We start from the raw sequence: 22,927 nt of genomic DNA on the forward strand, positions 1-22,927 counted from the left end.
GACGTATTCAGAAAAAATTGAATTCCTGAACATTCCTATACAAAGTTTATGCTTACCTTTGATAAGGTTCATATTTAGGACTATCTCTGGCAGCATAGCTGTAAAATAATGTATTCAAACTCATTACTTAATATTATTACAAACACATGATCATCAAATATTCTTTCTGACATATTATTACTTTAGCATTCTCTTGAATTTACATTACAATTGCAGCTTAACCCATACTAGTGGAAACGAAATTTTTGCCAAGCGGTCATACTATTTTATTCTCATAAAAAAAATTATTCAGGGCTTCAAATCAAAATTGGTCAGGTAGAAATCTGGTAATTAAAGGTCAAGTCATCTGTATCAACCTGCTTAGTTTTTGGTTGCGCTTTTGTTATCTTCTCCAATTTAAGCCGGATATGAGTGAGTTATCTCCCTTTACATGACATATCTTATTGCATATCCCAAAATTCTTTTCTATTATGAGACAATTACCCATTAAAGCATTTCTTTTTGAGTGCATATACTGAGCAATAATGTGACATTTACTAATTACTAACTAATAGCAAAACTTTCAAAAACTAATTCTTTTCAGTGAAAATAAAAGAACCGAGTTCCAATGTCCCCCGCGTTGCACATATTTTATCTATCCAATATACAAGGGCAATAACTAAAAAAAGCATTTTTTTGTTCTCTAAAATTTTTTATTGATATCTTAGAGAAATGAAGGCTTCATAGCAAATGCAATGTGATTTCCATTATAATTAATATTTCCAAGGGCATAACTCGTTAAAAATATTTGATCAGCACTTATTTTCGAAAGTGTCAAAGACATTGCTGATATAAACATATGATATAAGTTTCATAAAATTCTGGCAGTAATTAATAAAATTGAGAATGGAAACGGGGAATGTGTCAAAGAGACAACAACCCGACCAAAGAACCGACAACAGCCGAAGGCCACCAATTGGTCTTTAAAGCAGCGAGAAAATCCCGCACCCGGAGGTGGTCCTCAGCTGGCCCCTAAACAAAATATGTACTAGTTCAATAAAAATGGACGTCACACTAAACTCCAAAACATATAAATGAACTAAAATTAAAAAAACATACAAGACTAGCAAAGGCCAGAGGCTCCTTGCTTGGGACAGGCTCAAAAATGCGGCTGGTTAAACATGTTTTGTGAGATCTGAACCCTCCCTCTATACCTCTAGCCAATGTAGAATAACATACACACAGCAATACACAGTAAAACCCAGTTTAAAAGAAGTCCCAGTCCCATGTCAGAATAGGTAACAAAAGAAACTAAGCAAAATGACAATGATACATAAATTAACAAGGGACTACTAGTAGTTACTGACATGCCAGCTCCAGACCTCAATTAAACTGATTGAAAGATTATGTCTTCATCATATGAAAATACACCACAATCCCTCCCATTAGGGGTTTAGTATCATACCACCATAAAATATATGAGAAGAACATAACCCGTTTCATGCCAACAACTGGTTTTAGAATAAACGTGTTTATTTCCGATGCAAAGACCCTATGAGTGAATCAATAATTGTACACATGAGAACACTGACAATGTAATTTTCCATACAATCAATATTTCCAAAGGGCCTAACTCTTTTAAAAATAATTGATCGGCACTGATTTTTGAACTCGTCAAAAACATTGATGATATAAACCTATAATATAAATTTCATTAAATTCTGGCAAGAATTGTACACATTAGAGTGCTCATAAGGCAATTTTCCATATAATAAATGTTTCCAAGGTGCATAACTCTTTTAGAAATAATTGATTGGCACGGATTTTCGAACTCGTCAAAGACATTGCTGATATAAACCTATGATACAAGTTTCATAAAAATCTGGCAAGAATTGAACACATGAGAGCACTAACGATGCAATTTTCCATATAATTAATGTTTCCAAGGGGCATAACTCTTTTAAAAATAATTGATCGGCACTGATTTTCTAACTTGTCCAAGACATTGATAATATAAACCTATGATACAAGTTTCATAAAAATCTGGAAAGAATTGTACACATGAGAGTGCTAACAAGACTGAACAGACGGATGGACGCCCGATGTTTCTATGTCCCCCGCTTCACATTGCACGGGGGACAATAATGTGACAGTAGACATTTTATTGGCTAAAACATCGTTGTAATTTGTTAATAAAGATATAAAATTTCATAAATACAGTTCTCTTTACCTTGGGGGACTTAGCTTTCTCCCTGCAAGTCTTTTTTCTTTGTAAGCTCTTCTTTCTCTTCTTGATTTCCTTCCCTGTAAAAAATAATTTTTTTCTTTATTCGTTTGCATTTCAGGGATACAAAATTATTTTCAAGCAAAATTTATATATTTATTTTTTTCCTGACAACAATTTCAAAAGAGAAAATAGTAATTTATGATTCTTACTTTATATTTCAACAATAAAATTTGCAATCCAGCAGTAAACAAATCATCTTTGACTTAATTATAGGAACAGGTGAAGACTTTATATCTCTTTTCAAAGAAAATTATCTTTCATTCAAAAATTTCAACTCTCAAACATGGGCCAGGAACCAAACAGCGAAAAGGCAATTGCTTATGTCTATGATAACAATGGAACAATGCTTAACTTCCAGAAAGCATTCCTCAATATGTTTTCTATTTTTAGGACAAAATCATGCTTAAGTGATTACAATATGACCCTTTTTGTACTAGACTTACAACCTATTTTCTTGAGTGTCAGCTTTCAAAGTACTAGACACAGGAAAGAATGCACCCCAGTTGGACACATTATTCAAACTACAGGCCTGATCAATCAATCTTTGCTCAGCTTTTACTCCAAAAGGAATCATGCTGAGGGGAGAACTAGTAAAAATAATTTTTAAAGTCTTAGTCCCAAATGAGTAGGGATCAAATCAAGGTCTCCCAAAGCATGGACATCTTGCTACCAAGAGACCACTAAGTCCATTTATATAAATATAATTAAAAAACCAATATTCAACAACCTTTCACTCATTGAAAGGCAAGAAATAATGTTCTCAAATACATACAGCAAACTGTGCCTTTTCCTCCTCTAATATCCTGGCTAGTTTCATAGCCTCAGCTTCCTCTTTGTCTTTTTGTAACATGCTGTTGAAAATAAATTAAGTAACAGAATAAGAATCTGAAAGTCCAATGATTTATCCTACAACTACTGTAAATCAGAAATTATTGCGATGTTTTATTTTTGCCAAATAAAAACTGGCATTTTGAATTTCAATAGCATCATTTGTATGCAGCTTTCCTGAAATCACAATAATTAATCTCTCATTTGTTTCCATTGCTTAAAAGTTGCAATAATAAATGTAAACAATAATTTCTTCAATCACAGTATATAGAAGTATAGTAATTCAATGTAATACATACATTAAAATAATAAAGAGATTCCCTCCACTGGACATTAAGAAAACATCAATCAATCAATAGACATACTTTCAAAATGAATTTTTAGGCAAATTTATTGAAGCTAATCGTCAAAGGCAACCATTTCATAAATATTCAGGACAAGAACAATTTAAACAATAAATCAACTAAAATAATTTGTAGGTTCTGCAAAGTCGGTTGAATGGGATGAACTGCAGGAATTTGGATTGCCAGTGGAAATTTTTTTTTACATACAACATTCAGTTTCTGTACACAACAACTACAATAAAAAATGCACTTGTTTTTTGCAATAATAAATTATATTGAACTTGTTTTCAAATTTTTACAACTTTCCATAAATTTTTTATCTTGAAAATAAACTAGAGGCTCTAAAGAGCCTGTGTCGATCACCTAGGTCTATAATGGACCTTCTCCAACATTGTGGACTAGAATAGAATTCATGACAATAACCTTATTTTTTTGGTTGATCTTGTATTGCTGATAATTTTTTTCTGTTTCTCTCTATTTTCTTTAGTTTTTTGCCCAAAACACAAAAAATGGTAAAAAAATATAAATAAAGGCAATTATTCCTATGAAGAGTAAAACAACGATTCCGCAAAATTTTACTTATTTGTACATCATTTTTGCTACTGAAAGTGTCAAGCTATCTTTTACAGTTTTCAAGATAGTAGTCAAAAACGTAAAATATTGGTAAAAATCGTCATTAAAGAGCAAATTCTCCTACAATGAGTCGACTGATGATTTCGGCTATTTGACTTAATTGTAGATCAAGTCCTGCTGATCATTTTTGCTACTTTAAGTTTCTATCTATCTATTATAGTTTTTCAGATATTAAGCAAAAACGCAAAAAAAATGGTAGAAATCATTATCAAAGAGCAATAACTCCAATAAGAGGTTGTCAGACGATTTCTGCCTAATCAAGTTTCTATCATAGTTTTTCAGATATTAGGCAAAAATGCAAAAAATTGATAATAATTGTCATTAAAGGGCATTAATTCCAGTAAGGAGTTTTCTGATGATTTCAACCATGTGGACTTACATGTATTTGTAGATCTCGTCTTGTTAATCATTTTTGGTATATAATGTTTCTATCTATCTATTACAGTTTTCAGATATTAGGTAAACATGAAAAAAATCAGTAAAATTCATCATTTAAGGGCAGTAATTCCTATCAGATATCGTCTGAGAGTTTTGAAAGAAATAGGCAATATGTAGATCTCATCATTATGAACATTTTTGTTTTTCGACAGATTTTCTCCATTCTAAGTGGTTTTCAAGATAATGGACCAAACTTGCATTTTACAATTATGTTCTATTTTTAGCCAAGTCAGCCATGTTGGTTCTCAGGCGGGGTCATTGGACACATTTTTTACAACTATATTTCCTAATGATGATTGTGGCCAAGTTTGGTTAAATTTGGCCTAGTAGTTTCAGAGGAGAAGATTTTTGTAAAAGTTAACAACAGACGACAAGTGATGAGAAAAACTCACTTGGCCTTTAAGGCCAGGTGAGCTAAAAAATAATTAAACAAAGCTAAGTACTGTCAACATCACAGGCACATTCACTTACCTGACAAAATCATCATCTTTCATTCCATACTGCTGAGCACATTCATTTAGTAATCTTTTCTGTTCATTGTTCAGTGTGTCAACATCAAGTGTTATATCTGTAGTGATTAAATAATTAGGTCTTATTCTTACAGAAAAGTCTTCTAATGTTATACTGTGGATTAATTTATTTTCGTGGGTATAAATTTTTATGGATTGAGTTAAAACAAGTTTGTGGATGTTAGATTTTGTTGTTTTAACAAGTAATGTATACTTCCATATAGATCTATATAGTTGCTTACATCCATGTCATTTGAACTCTAGTGGACAGTTTTCTTATATGCAACCATACTATATCGCATTATTTTTCAAAATATAGAAATTATTAAGAAACTAAGAATTCTCAGGCAAAGTTGACCTTAGATGGCTATTATTTTTAGGTCCCTTTTGGTCATGTAGCTCATCATCTTGTGACAACTCTTACACATCCTTTGCTTTCAAATTTTTGGTTTTTAGCCTTCCTGATTCATTGGAAATAAGAGGTATTCATAAAGGATGAAAAGAAATTACTCTTTAAAAGCATTAAATATTGGATTCATTATAAGTGGAGTTAAACTTAGTTTGTAATGTCTCAGCTATTCCATTTTTAAGGGGCTATAAAACCTTGATGTTAGTATAGTCATTGTGATAAACTTCCCATTTGTTTCATAAATTATAGCACTTATAAATACTGTGAAAAGAAAGATTTTAGTTGAAAGTAAACTTTTACTATTAATATCTTTTAGGACAGACCAATTGTCAGACTAAATGGCAAATATATGTTCTAAATGAATTCTTTTTATGAGGAGCACAAAGAAAATGCAGTATAAAATTGAGAATGGAAACGGGGAATGTGTCAAAGAGACAACAACCCGACCAAAGAGCAGAAACAGCCCAAGGTCACTAATGGGTCTCCGACACAGCAAGAAAATCCCGCACCCAGAGGCAGGCTTCATCTGGCCCATAAACAAAAATGTGTACTAGTGCAGAGAAAATGGACTTTTTTTTAAGTGTCAAATGATTAAGTAAATCCCTACCTAAATCGACATCTTCTACGTCTATGTCACTACTTTCACTGTCATGTTAAAGTGTCAAATGATAAGTAAATACCTACCTAAATCAACATCTTCTACGTCTGTGTCACTACTTTCACTGTCATCATCATCTTTGAGAATAGGTGTACTGTCTTCATACACAAATGCTATAGCAGCTTTCTTTCCCTCCAGTCTGAAGAGTTAAAAAAAATTATCAAAATTTTTCAATAACAATATAAGAACAGCATATCCCCATTGAACATCTGTTTCAAAAATACAATAAGGAGACCTTTTGAGTGATAGTAAAATCCATCTGCCATCATCACCCAACTTCCATTTTTTTCCAGGTCCTTAAATGACGTAGGAAATTTCTGAAAGAATCCTTCTGATGTGCCCCCGTATGAAAAAAATATTAAAATTTAACACATGAAAATTAGGACAAGTTCTCCTTGTAATTTAAATCTAAAAATTACTGTACTATGGATTTATTTAGGTTGAGTTGTATAAAACTGTTGAATTTAATATTCAGATGTCAACAAATAAGATTATTATTAATAAGATTACTGTTCACTGAACAGTAATCTTATTATGAAACAAGCTGATTTAAATTTTCTACAATAAATTACTTTTTCTTTTCTTCATCCTTGGATTTGTCAACATTCCCAAACTGTTCATCAATGTAGATCTGATATAAAGCTTGTTCTTCTGTCACTGAAATTAGATTAGTTTGTCAATTAACCATGCCCAAAAGAAATCTGTACATAGTTAGTCAGTAAACAATGCCAGAGTACAGTTCAACTACAGGCCCACTAGCCCAGGCTTGTAAAAAAGCTATCGGTCCTGTAAAAACCAATAGAATCAAACTCAAATTTTCGTAAAATTCAGCTTCGGGCTTGTAGATTAAAAAGTTCCTTGTGAAGACTGAGAGTAATATAATTGTTATTCTGGATCTAAACAAGAGATATAAGAATATATTTATTGTCAGTGTTTTACATCACATAAGCAGTCAAAATTACGTGGGGGGAATATTATTGCTATTTAATCACTTAAAAGTGAAACTAGCAAAAAAATAAACCCCTTACACAACATTCAAGCTTGATACAGCACTGAATTTGGATTGTAATTAAATATTTGACACAGCATAGGTTTCTGACACAGAATGAATGTGGTCTAAGAACTTGAAAATTTATAATTTACGTATTCAAACCATATCATTATTATTTGCTTTTATATATAAATCAGAAATAACCAATTTAAAATGGAAAATTTTAAAGAAAAAAAAAGGAAAAAAAATCCCCCCCCCCAATTTTTTGAACCCCCTTATGATTCATCACCCCAAACACAATCCCAGCCTTTCCTTTGTGGTATGGTGCCATGCAGTACAATTTCAGAGAGATCCATACACTTGAACACAAGTTATTGTCTGGAAACTAGAAAAATGCTTGTTTTTTGGCCCCAAATTCCTAAACGTTTAGGGCAATTACCCCCAAACTCGAACCCAGCTTTCCCTTTGTGATATGGAACCTTGTAGTACAATTTCATAAAGATCAATACACTTACACACAAGTTATTGTCCTGAAACTAGAAAAATGCTTGTTTTTTTGACCCTTTATGGCCCCTAATTCCTAAGATTTTGAGGCAATTACCCCCAAAATCAATCCCAGCCTTCCCTATGTGGTATGGTACCTTGCAGTACAATTTCAGAGAGATCCATAAACTTGAACACAAGTTATTGTCTGGAAACTAGAAAAATGCTTATTTTTGGCCCCTTATTCCTAAACGTTTTGGGCAATTACCCCCAAACTCAATTCCAGCTTTCCCTTTGTGATATGGAACCTTGTAGTGCAATTTCATAAAGATCCATACACTTAAACACAAGTTATTGTCATGAAACTAGAAAAATGCTTGTATTTTGCCCCTTTTTGGCCCCTAATTCCTAAAATTTGGAGGCAATTACCCCCTAAATCATTCCCAGCATTCCCTTTGTGATATGGAACCTTGTGGTACAATGTCAGAGAGATCCATACACTTACACACAAGTTATTGTCATGAAACTAGAAAAATGCTTGTTTTTGCCCCTTTTTGGCCCCTAATTCCTAAAATTTGGAGGCAATTACCCCCAAAATCAATCCCAGCATTCCCTTTGTGATATGGAACCTTGTGGTACAATGTCAGAGAGATCCATACACTAACACACAAGTTATGTCTGGAAGTTACAAAAATTCGTAAGGGTTCCTTTGAACCCAGTGTCTCGCCTACTTTTGCTGTTAATCACAGGCTCAACAAAAATGAGGAAAAAAATTAATAAAAATATTCCTCTCTATACTATCTTTTGATTGTAGGTAGCTTCTGTCCAAGGTTGGTAAAAATCCAGGATAGTTTACAGTGGCCGATCCAGAACTTTTCATAAGGGGGGGGGCCCGCTGACTGACCTAAGGGGGGGGCCCGCTCCAGTCATGCTTCAGTGATTCCCTATATAATCAACCAAATTTTTACCACAAAAGGGGGGGCTTGGGCCCCCCCCCCTCCCCTGGATCCGCCTATGGTTTATGAATCTAATAAATGTTTTAAAAACTTAAACTGCAGACTGTATGTAATGTTAACTGGAAGAAAAACTAAGTCCATTTATAAGTAAAACACGGAAAAATGGAACAAAATTTTAACAAAATTTCCTTCTAGATACTAGCTTTTAATCATAAACAAGCTTCTGTCCAAGTTTGGTACAAATCCAGGATAGTTTAAGAAAGTTGTTAAAATTTTAAAAACTTTAACCACAGAGTGAATGTAATGTTAACTGGCAGAAAAAAGTCCATTTATAAGTAAAATACGGAAAAAATGGAATTTTTTTTTTACAAAATTTACTTCTGGATACTATCTTATGATCATAAACAAGCTTCTGTCCAAGTTTGGTAGAAATCCAGGATAGTTTAAGAAAGTTATTAAAATTTCAAAAACTTTAACCACAGAGTGAATGTAATGTTTCCTGGCAGAAAAACTAAGTCCATTTATAAGTAAAATACGGAAAAAATGGAATTTTTTTTTTACAAAATTTACTTCTGGATACTATCTTATGATCATAAACAAGCTTCTGTCCAAGTTTGGTAGAAATCCAGGATAGTTTAAGAAAGTTATTAAAATTTCAAAAACTTTAACCACAGAGTGAATATTTGTGGACGCCGCCGCCGACAACGACGGAATGTAGGATCGCTATGTCTCGCTTTTTCGACAAAAGTCGAAGGCTCGACAAAAATGCTTATTTTTGGCCCCTAATTCCTTAACTGTTGGTACCATAACCCCCAAAATCAATCTCCACCTTCCTTTTGTTGTATTGAACCTTATGGTAAAATTTCATAGAGATCCATTTACTTAAACTAAAGTTAGAGTGCGAAAACCAATGTGTCTTCGGACGAAGATGACGCCAACGTCATACCAATATACGATTATAAAAGTTATAAAAAATATAAAATAACTGGCTGACACACCCTCCCCTTTCAAAATTGGAAACAGAACATATTAATTTTGGCCTTTCTGATATACATAATTGACAGTATCTTTTTTTCATAAACAGCTACAACAGCAGAAAATATAACTGATTGTCTTTAAATAGAAATTAAAAAAACAATTGGATTACTGATACATTATACATTATTTTCCATTCCAAGTGTTTGCCACATCATTTTGGTTTTTTTTTCTTTTCTTACTTTCTTCAGTTTCAACATATTATATTCCAAACCCACCAAATCTATCTCTCCCTTTATCATGTTTACACTTTATAGTGCACTTTAATCTAGCACATTTATTTTCTACAACTATTCTATATTCCCACCTAATTATACAATTGGCCTTCTCCAAAACACTATTTATATATCGATTGTCCAATTGCTGCTTGCTTAAGGTCCAGTGGCAAATACTTCATGCATAGTCAGGACTAAACATTAACAGTAAAATCCTAGATAGCTCTGCAAAGTGGGTCGACTCTGGTGAAAGACAGAAAATTTGGACTATTAACTTGAAAATGAGGGTATGTTGGACAGGGACAGAAATCACTATATAATGATACCTACATCCAGCACATTCATTTTCTACAATAATTCTGTAACGTTCATAGTTAATAGATCTTTCCTCTTCTTCTTCTCTCTTACTCAATCTGAAAATGTGATGTTTGATACTTATTTGCTGCAATATTTTAATTATCAAATTCTTCTGAATAAAAAATGCATCCTTATATAAGGCGCATGGACATTTGTTTGTAATAAATATTTATTTTATCCTCAAATAAAGCTCACCTGTCAAATTATTCAGCGAACCCTAAAGAAAAGTTGTTACAAATAATTTTATAAATAGAATGATTCAACTTTGTTTATGTATTTTATGAAGTTAAGTTGTTTTGTTTGTCAACAATGGAGGAGATGCTGATTGCTTGTCATTTGTTTAAACTGCAATAGTAAGTTAAATTTATTCTATAGTTGTGTTCATTAAAATCACTCCGTAGAATACATGTACAGTATATTGGAAATAAATAGTCTTTAGAGGATCATACTCATTGTTGTATTGTTTCTCAAAAAAAAGCAATGCACCAATATGCTTTTTAAAAATATTTAATATACTGTAAATACAGAAATTATTGCGTGCATTTATTATTGCGATTTTTGAAGAATGGACATAAATGCAAAATTAATTATTGCGAATTCAGGAAAAGCTGCATACAAATATATGCATCAGATATCAGAATGCGAGTTCTTATTATTGCAATACTTACCCAGTCGCATTATTCGCAATAATAAAAACCTCGCAATGATTTCTGAATTTACAGTATTCAATTTGTTTATCAATTGTTGAATGAAGATTGTTAAACATAGATGTTTACTACTGGCAGATTAGTGTATAATGGGTGCATTAATTCATTACACAAAGTCCAAAAATACAAGACAAAGCAAAGGAACAGTTTGTTTATTGCTTTTTTTTTTTATCTCAAAGTCTCAAGTTGAAAGTAAAGTGGATTGCTGTAAGGTATGACCTCTACAGGTTTTTGTTGAAATGAGAAAACTGGCAATCCTAGTAAAATAAAGGCTCCTAGCCACTAGCACAATTTATACTCCCAACTTCAGTGATCATTGTAGATGAAGATCATAGACCATTAATCCACCAAGGCTCCTCCCTCAAAAAGATGAAGTATATTTCACAACTGACTAAGAAAGTCCAAGCTCTTATAGAATTAAAATTGTGTTATATATATAAAAAAGAAGAAGCTTTTTTCAACTTTGCAAACAAAGATCAGCTTTCACAATTAACCACAAGCTAGTGAAAATGTAGTGGGGCCAGTCACAAGTATCTTAACAGAGGAGTAACAAGCTTTAAATTTGAGAGCACCAGTTCTGGGCCAGTAAGCTAAGATTGATTGTGTTTAACACCACTCTCAGCACTATTTGCTATTTCATGGCAGTCAGTTTTTATTGGCAGAGGAAACTGGAGTGCCCAGAAAGACAAACCGACCTTTGGTACGAAAACTGACAATCCTAGTCAATTAAGATTGGAGTCGAATGCAGACTGAAAAAAGGATCTTGTTTTAATACTTACGTTGGAGGGGCTACAATCTTGGTCTGTGGCATGTAGTCAAGATGGGCTCGCACATCAAATCTGTCTATCATATTATCTTCCTGACCTTGCCATGGCATCCTGTTATTTATCAAATGTTAAATATATGTTGATGTCACAAAGTTAGGAAATAACAAAAATTGATAATAAACTGCTTGGCTGAGCGCAGCTTGATACGCCCGCAGAGGTCCAACTCTGAACAGTTGGGGCAAAAATGGACACAATATTCAAGCTTGATACAGGTCTGAATTTGGATTGTAATTAAATATTTGACATATTATAGGTTTCTGAATAAATCTAGTCAAAGAACTTGAAATTATTATATGAATTGAATTTATATTCAATTAAAGATTTCTTGCTGTTGTGTAATACACTGTGCTGTTGCGCAATACTTAGTAAATCTGTTTTCAGACTATAAACAAATAAAGTTCAATTAATTCTCAATGTCATATTAGAAATTTATGAAAATCAAAAGGGAGCTTACATCAATAGATATAAACAATTTACCAAAGTTTCATGAGAATTGCTGACAGCATTTTTGTGTTATTGTCCAAAAATTGGAAAATCCCCCCTTTTTTAATGAATAAAACCCCATTACTCAGAAATGTAAAATGTAAAATTTATAAAATTCTAAAGGGATCTTACATCAATAGATATAAACAATTCACCAAAGTTTCATAAGAACTGCTGAAAGCATTTTTGAGCTTTTGTCCAAAAACTGGAAAATCCCCCTTTTTTTCTGAATAAAACCCTGTAACTCGGAAACGTAAAATCTAAAATTTATAAAAATCGAAAGGGAGCTCATGTCAATAGATATAAACAATTCACCACAATTTCTTGCAAGTTAGTGAAAGCATTCTTGAGTTATTGTCCGAAAACTGGAAAATCCCCCTTTTTTTAATGAATAAAACCCCATAACTCGGAAATGTAAAATCTAAAATTTATAAAAAACGAAAGGGAGCTCACGTCAATAGATATAAACAATTCACCAAAGTTTTATGCAAATTGGTTAAAGCGTTTTTGAGTTAATGTCCGACATGTTGATGACGGACGGACAGACGGACAACGGTATACCATAATACGTCCCGTAAACGGGCGTATAAAAACAATGGAAGGAGTCATTTACAAACTAGTAAATACAGATTGGAAAACACACATTTATGCCACCCTTAAAAAATTCTGTGTTTGATTTTTTTTTTTTTTTTGGCCAACAAAATAAGTTACATGCATATGTTTTAGACAAGAAATGATGTAAGAGCAGTAAAAAATCTTAAAAAAGAAAATTGAAACAATTTGTTTCGTAAATTTTTTCCGGTAGGCCAATTTTTAAGTGGGTTTGTAGGCAACATCATACAATTCAAATTTGATTTTTGGCCTTATATATATATATATTTACAAAATGAACTTTTGATTGACAAACATTATAATAAAAATTAATTATATTTTGGGTAGACCCTTTCAAGATAGTGTGGACAAAGAATCTGCAACTCAATAATGAATTTGATGCAGCCTTATATTTGGTTCTGTTAATTAAATCTGACATTTTCTGTATTTAATTAAAATCACACAGTTAATTCATTGTGTTCTGAAGTCTTTTTCCCATACAAATCTCTGTATATATATCTATATATATATAGATGCAAATCTATTTTCACATTTTGTTTCTTTTAAATGTATCTAAACATGTAAAAGAATTTTACCAGGCTTAACTCTTACCTAAGTCTGACATGTAAGAAAACCTATGCAACAGAAATGAGAATGCTTTAAAATTTAAAATACTGACATGCTCTGAGGACTCTCTGCGGCATATGCTACTGCTGGATCTAAGTTAATCTTACATGGTCGGCCATATGCTCTTACAAACTGTGCAGGATCTAGTTTCTGAAATGAAAAGATATCAGATCATGTATAAAAATAAAATAGAAATTATCAAAATCTTCACTAATCCAATATAAACATGTAATATCTTACTATAGGCTCTAAAAGGTTAAAGTTGAAGTCATTTCTTTCAAAGTTTGAAAGATGCCTTCATGTTAACCATTACAGAATATCTATGCCACATATGATCAAGGATATATGTTCTATATGTCTTAGCAAGAACTCACTCTACCTTCTTTGTTTAAAAATTATCACACTAATGCGACTTATCACTTGATTTTACTCAATGAGCAACATAAAGTGTGCCACTATTGGAGCAGAAATTCTCATGCTTCTGGAGATTCCTGAGTTCATTCCTGGTTTTTTGGTGTGATTTATGTTGCTGACTCTTGAGTTTTCTGTTTGATGTTTTGTGGACTATTCCTATTTTGTTTTTCTTTTGGCCATCATGTTGTCTTGATATCGTCCTGCTTTTAAAGCTGTTTCTGAATTGTGTGTTTTTTTTAAAGCAAGTACTTCAGATTTGACACATGTATATGGGAGTTGGAAATGTTTTACCTCCATGGCCATTAACACCTGAGTTTTTCATGGTTTTATTTGGGTATCTTCTTACTTTTTTTTATCTAAAGTTATATACAGTACTTTGGAGTAGAATTATATTGCTACACTTTTTTTTAACATATGTACATTAGTACAATCATGACAATGCAACCTGTACATGAACTTACAATTTTTTCGTAAAATTCTCGTCTTCTTTCTGCTCTTTTCTTATAATCCACCATCAAACCCCTAATCTTCTTTTCTTGTTTTCTTGCTTCTTGCCACATGATTGTAAATGTCTGTTAACAAAATAGTCACCATAAATTTTATTTTATTTTGGCATGTTTTGAATTCCTACATTATAAAAATTCTTTTTAGCCTTATAAATGGGATGAAGTATGTGGGTATAGAAATTAAGTAAAATCAAACAATAAAGCATTTATAAAACATCTTCATGGTATTAAACTATAGGCTCTCAAGAGCCTGTGTCGCTCACCTGATTCTACTTTGGTTTTGGAAATCATGTATAAATAGATTAAAATCATAACAGATACCCTAATAATGAGTGAGGCCAAATTCAGTTTAATATTGGTCCTGTAATTTAATAAAAAATCCTGGTGGCCATCTTGAACAGTAAATCGGCAACAAAGTAGCAACACTTAATCAGCACCTCATAAGAAACATTTATGCCATGTTTTGGTTTCATTCCATTCAGTGCACCTCTAGAAGAAGCATTTGTATGTATTTCCCATAGGGTCTTATGTTAAAGGAAGTCCCCCCATTGGCGGCCATCATGGATGAAGGATCAGCTTCAAAGTAACAGAACTTAGTCAGCACCTCATAAGAAACATTTATGCCATGTTTTGGTTTCATTCCATTCAGTGCACCTCTAGAAGAAGCATTTGTATGTATTTCCCATAGGGTCTTATGTTAAAGGAAGTCCCCCCATTGGCGGCCATCATGGATGAAGGATCAGCTTCAAAGTAACAGAACTTAGTCAGCACCTCATAAGGAAAATTCATGCCATGTTTGGTTTCAATCCATTCAGTATGTGGTTCTCTAAAAGAAGAAATTTGTATGTATTGTCAATAGGGTCCTATGTTAAACATTGTCCACATCTGGCAGCCATCATGGATGAAGGATCAGCTTCAAAGTAACAACACTTGGTCAGCACCTCAAAAGGAACATGCATGCCATGTTTGGTTTCATTCCATTCAATGGTTCTCTAAAAGAAAACATTTGTACGTATTTCTCATAGGGTCCTACGTTAAACTAAGTCCTCCGCTGGCGGCCATCTTAGATTATGGATCGGCTTCATAGTAACAACACTTGGTCAGCACTTCATAAGGAACATTCATGCCATGTTTGGTTTCATTCCATTCAGTGGTTCTCTAAAAGAAGACATTTGTATGTATTTCCCATAGGGTCCTATGTTAAACTAAGTCCCCCGCTGGCTGCCATCTTGGATGATGGATCAGCTTCAAAGTAAGAACACTTAATCAGCACCTCATAAGGAACATTCTTGCCATGTTTGGTTTCATTCCATTCAGTGGTTCTCTAAAAGAAGACGTTTGTATGTATTTCCCATAGGGTCCCATGTTAAACTAAGTGCCCCGCTGGCGGCCATCTTGGATTATGGATCGGCTTCAAAGTAACAACACTCGGTCAGCACCTCATAAGGAACATTCATGCCATGTTTGGTTTCATTCCATTCAGTGGTTCTCTAAAAGAAGACATTTGTATGTATTTCTCATAGGGTCCCATGTTAAACTAAGTCCCCTGCAGGCGGCCATCTTGGATTATGGATCGGCTTCAAAGTAACAACACTCGGTCAGCACCTCATAAGAAACATTCATGCCATGTTTGGTTTCATTCCATTCAGTGGTTCACTAAAAGAAGACATTTGTATGTATTTCCCTTAGGGTCCTATGTTAAACTAAGTCCCCCCGCTGGCGGCCATCTTGGATTATGGATCGGCTTCAAAGTAACAACACTCGGTCAGCACCTCATAAGAAACATTCATGCCATGTTTGGTTTCATTCCATTCAGTGGTTCTCTAAAAGAAGACATTTGTATGTATTTCTCATAGGGTCCCATGTTAAACTAAGTCCCCTGCAGGCGGCCATCTTGGATTATGGATCGGCTTCAAAGTAACAACACTCGGTCAGCACCTCATAAGAAACATTCATGCCATGTTTGGTTTCATTCCATTCAGTGGTTCACTAAAAGAAGACATTTGTATGTATTTCCCATAGGGTCCAATGTTAAACTAAGTCCCCTGCTGGCGGCCATCTTGGATTATGGATCAGCTTCATAGTAACAACACTTGGTCAGCACCTCATAAGGAACATTCATGCCATGTTTGCTTTTATTCCATTCAGTGGTTCTCTAAAAGAAGACATTTGTATGTATTTCCCATAGGGTCCCATGTTAAACTAAGTCCCCTGCTGGCGGCAATCTTGGATTATGGATCAGCTTCAAAGTAACAACACTCGGTCAGCACCTCATAAGGAACATTCATACCATGTTTGGTTTCATTCCATTCAGTGGTTCTCTAAAAGAAGACATTTGTATGTATTTCCCATAGGGTCCTATGTTAAACTAAGTCCCCCGCTGGCGGCCATCTTGGATTATGGATCGGCTTCAAAGTAACAACACTCAGTCAGCACCTCATAAGAAACATTCATGCCATGTTTGGTTTCATTCCTTTCAGTGGTTCTCTAAAAGAAGACATTTGTATGCATTTCCCATAGGGTCCTATGTTAAACTAAGTCCCCCGCTGGCGGCCATCTTGGATGATGGATCCGCTACAAAGTAACAACACTCGGTCAGCACCTCATAAGAAACATTCATGTCATGTTTGGTTTCATTCCATTCAGTGGTTCTCTAAAAGAAGACATTTAAAATTGAGAATGGAAATGGGGAATGTGTCAAAGAGACAACAACCCGACCACAGAACCGACAACAGCAGAAGGCCACCAACAGGTCTTCAAAATGCAGCGAGTAATAACAACACTTGGTCAGAACCTCATAAGGAACATTCATGCCATGTTTGGTTTCATTCCATTCAGTGGTTCTCTAGAAGAAGTTCAAAATGTAAAAAGTTAACGCCGACGACGGACGACGGACGCCAAGTGATGAGAAAAGCTCACTTGGCCCTTCAGGCCCTTCAGGCCAGGTGAGCTAAAAACAAACAGACATCCATACACACATTCTTTAAGTGTCTGTCCCAAGACAGGATCCTGCAAACAAAATTTTACATAGATTTTAGTTGAAGGACCCCAGAGTTGTTCAAGTATACAATACTTGATAAATTGCATGCATATATTGGTGATTTTGAATCTGTTCAAAGTTTTGATTTTTCTACCCTATATACCACTTTGCCTCATATTCTTATTAAGAAAAAATTCACACACCTAATTAAATGGGCATTTAAAAAGTCGGAATGTGAATACATATGTTCAAACTCTTTTAGGTCATTTTTTAGCAGCAATAAACAAAAGAACTATGTCAATTGGACATGCTTTGATACTATATCTGCCCTTGAATTTTTACTTGATAACATTTTTGTTCGCTTTGGAGATTCCGTATATCGTCAAGTTATCAGAATTCCAATGGGGACTAACTGTGCACCACTTATTGCGGAACTATTTTTGTATTGTTATGAGTTACAATTTATGACTAAAATCAGCAAAGACCCATCGAAACAACATCTTATGCAAAAATTTAACAATACTTTTAGATATTTGGATGATATATTGGCTCTCAATAATGACGACTTCAGTATGTATACTAAAGAAATTTATCCTGTTGAACTTACTTTAAATAAAGCTAATACTAACAATGACCACTGTCCTTTCCTCGATCTTGATATCTATATCATTAACGGGAAGCTTAATACAAAAATTTATGATAAAAGAGATGATTTTTCATTTCCTATCGTTAATTATCCATTTTTAGATGGTGAGTTCCCTTGTCACCATCTTATGGTGTTTATATATCTCAACTTGTACGATTCGCTCGTGTATGTAACAACGTATTAGATTTTAGCAAGAGAAATTTATGTATTACTGAAAAATTATTACACCAGGGTTTTCGATATCATAAACTAGTCAAAACATTTACTAAATTTTATCATCGGTATAAGGACATCATTCGTAAATATAACTCAACATGCAGACATCTTATACGTTCGGGTATTTCACATCCAATCTATTATGGTAATATTCTTTACAAAGCACAAATATGTCAGTATTCACCTCAAAAGCTAACAAAACCTTTAAACAGACTTATTAAGAAGGGATATAGTTACGATACTGTTGTCAGGTCATTAACGATTGCATATTTTGGCTTTAATATTGATTCACTTATAGGGTCTTTGCATCGGAATTAACACATTTATTCTAAAACCAGTTGTTGGCATGACATGGGTTATGTTCTTCTCGTATAATACTAAACCCCTAACAGGAGGGATTGTGCCTGATATTCATATGATGAAGACATAATCTTTCAATCAGTTTAATTGAGGTCTTGAGCTGGCATGTCAGTAACTGCTAGTAGTCTGTTGTTATTTATGTATTATTGTCATTTTGTTTATTTTCGTTTGTTTCCTTTTCTGACATCGGACTCGGACTTCTCTTATACTGAGTTTTACTGTGCGTACTGTTGTGCGTTTGTTTTTCCTACATTGGCTAGAGGTATAGGGGGAGGGTTGAGATCTCAAAAAACATGTTTAACCCCGCCGCATTGTTGCACCTGTCCCAAGTCAGGAGCCTCTGGCCTTTGTTAGTCTTGTATCATTTTTAATTTTAGTTTCCTGTGTATAATTTGGAGTTTAGTATGACGTCCATTATCACTTAACTAGTATACTTATTTGTTTAGGGGCCAGCTGAAGGACGCCTCCTGGTGCGGGTGTTTCTCGCTGCATTGAAGACCCATTGGTGGCCTTCGGCTGTTGTCTGCTCTATGGTCGGGTTGTTGTCTCTTTGACATATTCCCCATTTCCATTCTCAATTTTAAATATTTAGTAATTATTTACAAACATGAAATTTGAGTTCAATTTATTAATAGTAATGATCTTTGGTTTGAGTTAGTTATTGAGCTCATTGGGATGGATATAATAACACACCTGTAATGTTTCACAAAAGTTTGCACAATTTATGATTGTTGTAATTTGTAACCACATGTAAAATGTAGATTATCTATATTTACATCAGTAGAGACGTATATAACCAGATTGACCGTATAAAACCACATTGGCAACAATGTTTAACATCTAAAACTTTATAACAAAAAATACTAAATAATACCTCTACTTCTCTTTCTGACATGAAATCGTATAAATATTCAATTTTAATTGAACCACAAAAACAAGGAAGAAATAAACAAAAATTACACACCACACCTCTTTCTGTGACTTTGTAAAATTTTAATTTTTGTTGTAAAATTTTACTATTATTGTTCATAAAATCTGAAACTTTTCGTACACTATTTTTGAAATATGACAAAAAAGAGAAAAAAAAGGGATACATGTACATGTGTATGTCAGACTTTTTTGTCAGTACACGAAAAAGTAGCCGGCCGTAATTTCAATGGAGTTGCCAATCTTTGACATTAAATGTTTCCTCCTTAAGTCCTGACTCCTATAATTTTTATGAAATGCTAGCCAAGACCTGCAACATGATATATTTAGCTCTTCCCAGCCAGAACTAACTGGTCATGCTAGTTAATGAAAACAAACAGGAGTACAGAATTTGTGAATTTATAATGTGAAGGACATTTACTCCTTGTGAATATAACAAAATTGCACTTAATGACTTAAGGATACACATGTATTTTGACTTGAAGGCTTTTAAAAAAAAAATAAACCAAAGTCTGACAGGTCCAATTTATGTATATATACAATGTTTACAAATGCACATGTATATATATAATATCTTAAGCATTCTACAGTTATCTAAAGTTGCTTTCATCCACATTATTTTAATTCCTGTGAATAGTTGTCTCATTAAATATGTACTGAATTCAGGCTTGTATAGTCTGCGGTTTCATTCTCCAAAGTTGAACCTGCCAGACAGGGGTGCAGACTGTAGAGTACAATAAGCAAGAAATAAGAGAAAAAAATCTATTTCGTGAGGTTTGTTTACGTCCCACCATGTTTGTTATTGAAATTGTAGAGGGCGCTCTTATCATTTTCAAAACTCATAATTTTACCTAATCCATATTAATATGTAATTTCTATTCAATATCAAATATAAACTGATAAATTTCAAAATTAAATGCTTCACTACAAATTTCTTGTTTCTTTTCACTGCATTGCTTAAAATAAACTGGAGTCTGCTTGAATTTTATGGAACGAAAAAAGTGTAGAAGTTAACCTGGAACCAGTTATAAAATAGAATAGAATATTTTTATTTTCCTAAACATAGGGCTCATTACAAGCATATCAATCAAGTTACAAATATAGACAATACAATATAATTATGATTATTATACACATAACAGACAATAATTGTTCAATAATTAAAGGGGGAGAGTCAGTTAATACAATATACAAAGAAGGATAACTCCTGGTCCACATAGAATATTGATAACTTAGTGTGAATACCATATAGCTTATGCATAACGATGTAAAAACTACAAAACGTAATCAGTTATTCGTTCCGTTTTGATGTTTCATACTGACGCATGTGTTTTGTTTTAGCTTTAGATCATTCAAGACCTGTTGGTGACCTTCTGCTGTTGTCTGTTCTATGGTCGGGTTGTTGTCTCTTTGACACATTCCCCATTTCCATTCTCAATTTTAACATTTAATAAAATAGATATTTTAAACATTATTTTACTCAAGGATGGAACTGTTTTACTTTCAAAGTCGTATTCTAGTGATATCTATTAAGTATGGATTTTCAGTACACTCTCACCGTATTTATTTTCATTTACACAAAATAGTCATATTATTGGAACTTCCAGTTTAAACATACACAAGTTCCTAAATTGTTTTTTTTTGTGATTTTGATTTATTTAAACACTCCTGAAGTGTTCTAGAATCATTTACAAATGATTTACAAGCATTTTCAACTTCTATTTGATGATGGAAAACAGGTTTTTCCATGAAAATGCTGCAAACGATCACACACAATTTGAAATTACTGGAGTTTTTTCCTGAACTCTCGTGGCAAGAAGGGGTGCAGACAATGTACAAGTACGAACTATACAAGGCCGATTAGGGTATGTAAAATGATAAATAAATATAAATATATATATATACATAGGCGGATCCAGGGGGGGCCCTGGGGGGCCCAGGCCCCCCCCCCCCCTTTTGTGGGAAAAATTTGGTTGATTATATAGGAAATCACTGAAGCATGACTGGAGCGGGCGTTTTGTTTAAATATACTTTTTCACTTTTTTGGTCTTTTGGAAAATGTTGTTTGTGCTGTATTATGACCCCTCTACCAAGAAATTTGTTTTGCATGCACACGTATAAAAAATTGCGGTTTTTATGCAACGCAAATATAGGTTTGAACGTTGTTTTCAATTTAGACTTATAAATATATATATATATATACATATGAAAAAAACAATAATCACAATTACCCCGAATTACAAAATCATGGATTAGTACATACTATTAGCATGATTAGGTACAACTTAGCTAGAATAATGTAAACCTAATACAAACAAAACTATTACTGTATATTGGGTATTTTTCGCGTGTGACACTGTGTCCAATTTTCGCTTTGTTTGCGGCAGCTAAAGAAACGCGAAAATTTGACCCGCATAAATTTCACAGCATATTCCCAGATTTATCATTGTTTGAAAGTTTCATATATATATTATACTGTTGATTGTCGAGTCTTTTGTGTTGTTCGGTAGATCACAAGAAAGTGTATGCTTAATTAAGATCTCTGTTTGTATAATAATTAAAATGATTAATCATGCATGGCACACCTTTTGACAACACAGCGATCAGTGACAGGTTAACAGATGTTAATTAGTGACGATCTATTGATTGGTGTCATAACACGAACAATTTGCATCTGATGTAAAATAAAAAATAAAAATAAATCACATTTACACAGTTATTTGTCTATCTGTAATGATCAAAATCTTCAATTTTTAGCGTGCCCCAATGTCTGTACATATTTTATGTTCCTTGAAAGTTCACTGAATTATGTGTATTTTCATTTGTAGTACATGTACTCATATTCATTTGCAATTGATTGCCTGTCAGTCAATCAAGTTTACGTTGTTTACATTTTTAACAATACACAGTGAAAATTTAACCTGCCCATTTTGTAATCAAATCGTGAAAAAAAACCAGATATACGGTATATGGTTGACATGAATGTAAACTGAATAACTGAAGAAAGGAATAACTAGATCATGAATGACCTTGCCGGCCAGGAACAACCAAACAAACCCAATAAAGGGATAAACTGGAAACCTTGGACTGACCAAATGCGAAAGAGTCGTCTCACGAGACATACTTCGACGTGTAAAGTTTTGAAACGCATAGACGAATAAACATAATATATCACTATTTGCACACCATTACTGGTCATCACAAATTTTCTCATAAAATTTTGTTTGATGTCACAAAGAAAATGTCTGATGCCACAATGCATAAGTCATTGTTGAACAACGTCAATTGTTCAGTTGTTGCAAATTTATGGGTCAAGGGTTGCAGATTCTCTAAATAGCAATAGTCATAAGGCCTATGACTATGGCCCTCTACTACTGTAGTCTGGGTTCGTGGTCTAGTAGTTAAGACCGATGGCTAGAGTGCTGAAGGTCCCAGGTTTGATTCTGACTCAGGGCACTGGAAATTTCAGTACTATTGCAGGGTGATTTTCATTCTCCCATACACTTCTCTGGTATCCTGAC

General features: G+C 33.5%; 1 protein-coding gene across 2 annotated transcripts in view; it reads right to left on the reverse strand.

Moving 5' to 3' along the window:
- Nucleotides 1-22,927, reverse strand: part of LOC127699190 (CLK4-associating serine/arginine rich protein-like) — a 37,010-nt gene that overhangs the window by 12,545 nt on the left and 1,538 nt on the right. For both annotated transcript variants that reach the window (XM_052202949.1, XM_052202950.1), the window contains exons 2-11: nucleotides 14,233-14,343; nucleotides 13,410-13,507; nucleotides 11,609-11,707; nucleotides 10,096-10,178; nucleotides 6,658-6,742; nucleotides 6,112-6,224; nucleotides 4,981-5,077; nucleotides 3,039-3,117; nucleotides 2,210-2,283; nucleotides 57-98 (exon numbers count right to left, since the gene is read on the reverse strand). In XM_052202949.1, the coding sequence (XP_052058909.1) occupies nucleotides 57-98; nucleotides 2,210-2,283; nucleotides 3,039-3,117; nucleotides 4,981-5,077; nucleotides 6,112-6,224; nucleotides 6,658-6,742; nucleotides 10,096-10,178; nucleotides 11,609-11,707; nucleotides 13,410-13,507; nucleotides 14,233-14,331 (869 nt within the window). In that variant the 5' untranslated portion in view covers nucleotides 14,332-14,343. The remainder of the gene's footprint in view (nucleotides 1-56; nucleotides 99-2,209; nucleotides 2,284-3,038; nucleotides 3,118-4,980; nucleotides 5,078-6,111; nucleotides 6,225-6,657; nucleotides 6,743-10,095; nucleotides 10,179-11,608; nucleotides 11,708-13,409; nucleotides 13,508-14,232; nucleotides 14,344-22,927) is intronic.

This window comes from Mytilus californianus, unplaced genomic scaffold (genome assembly GCF_021869535.1).
Source record: "Mytilus californianus isolate M0D057914Y unplaced genomic scaffold, xbMytCali1.0.p SCAF_4, whole genome shotgun sequence".
Classification (NCBI taxonomy): Eukaryota; Metazoa; Mollusca; class Bivalvia; order Mytilida; family Mytilidae; genus Mytilus; species Mytilus californianus.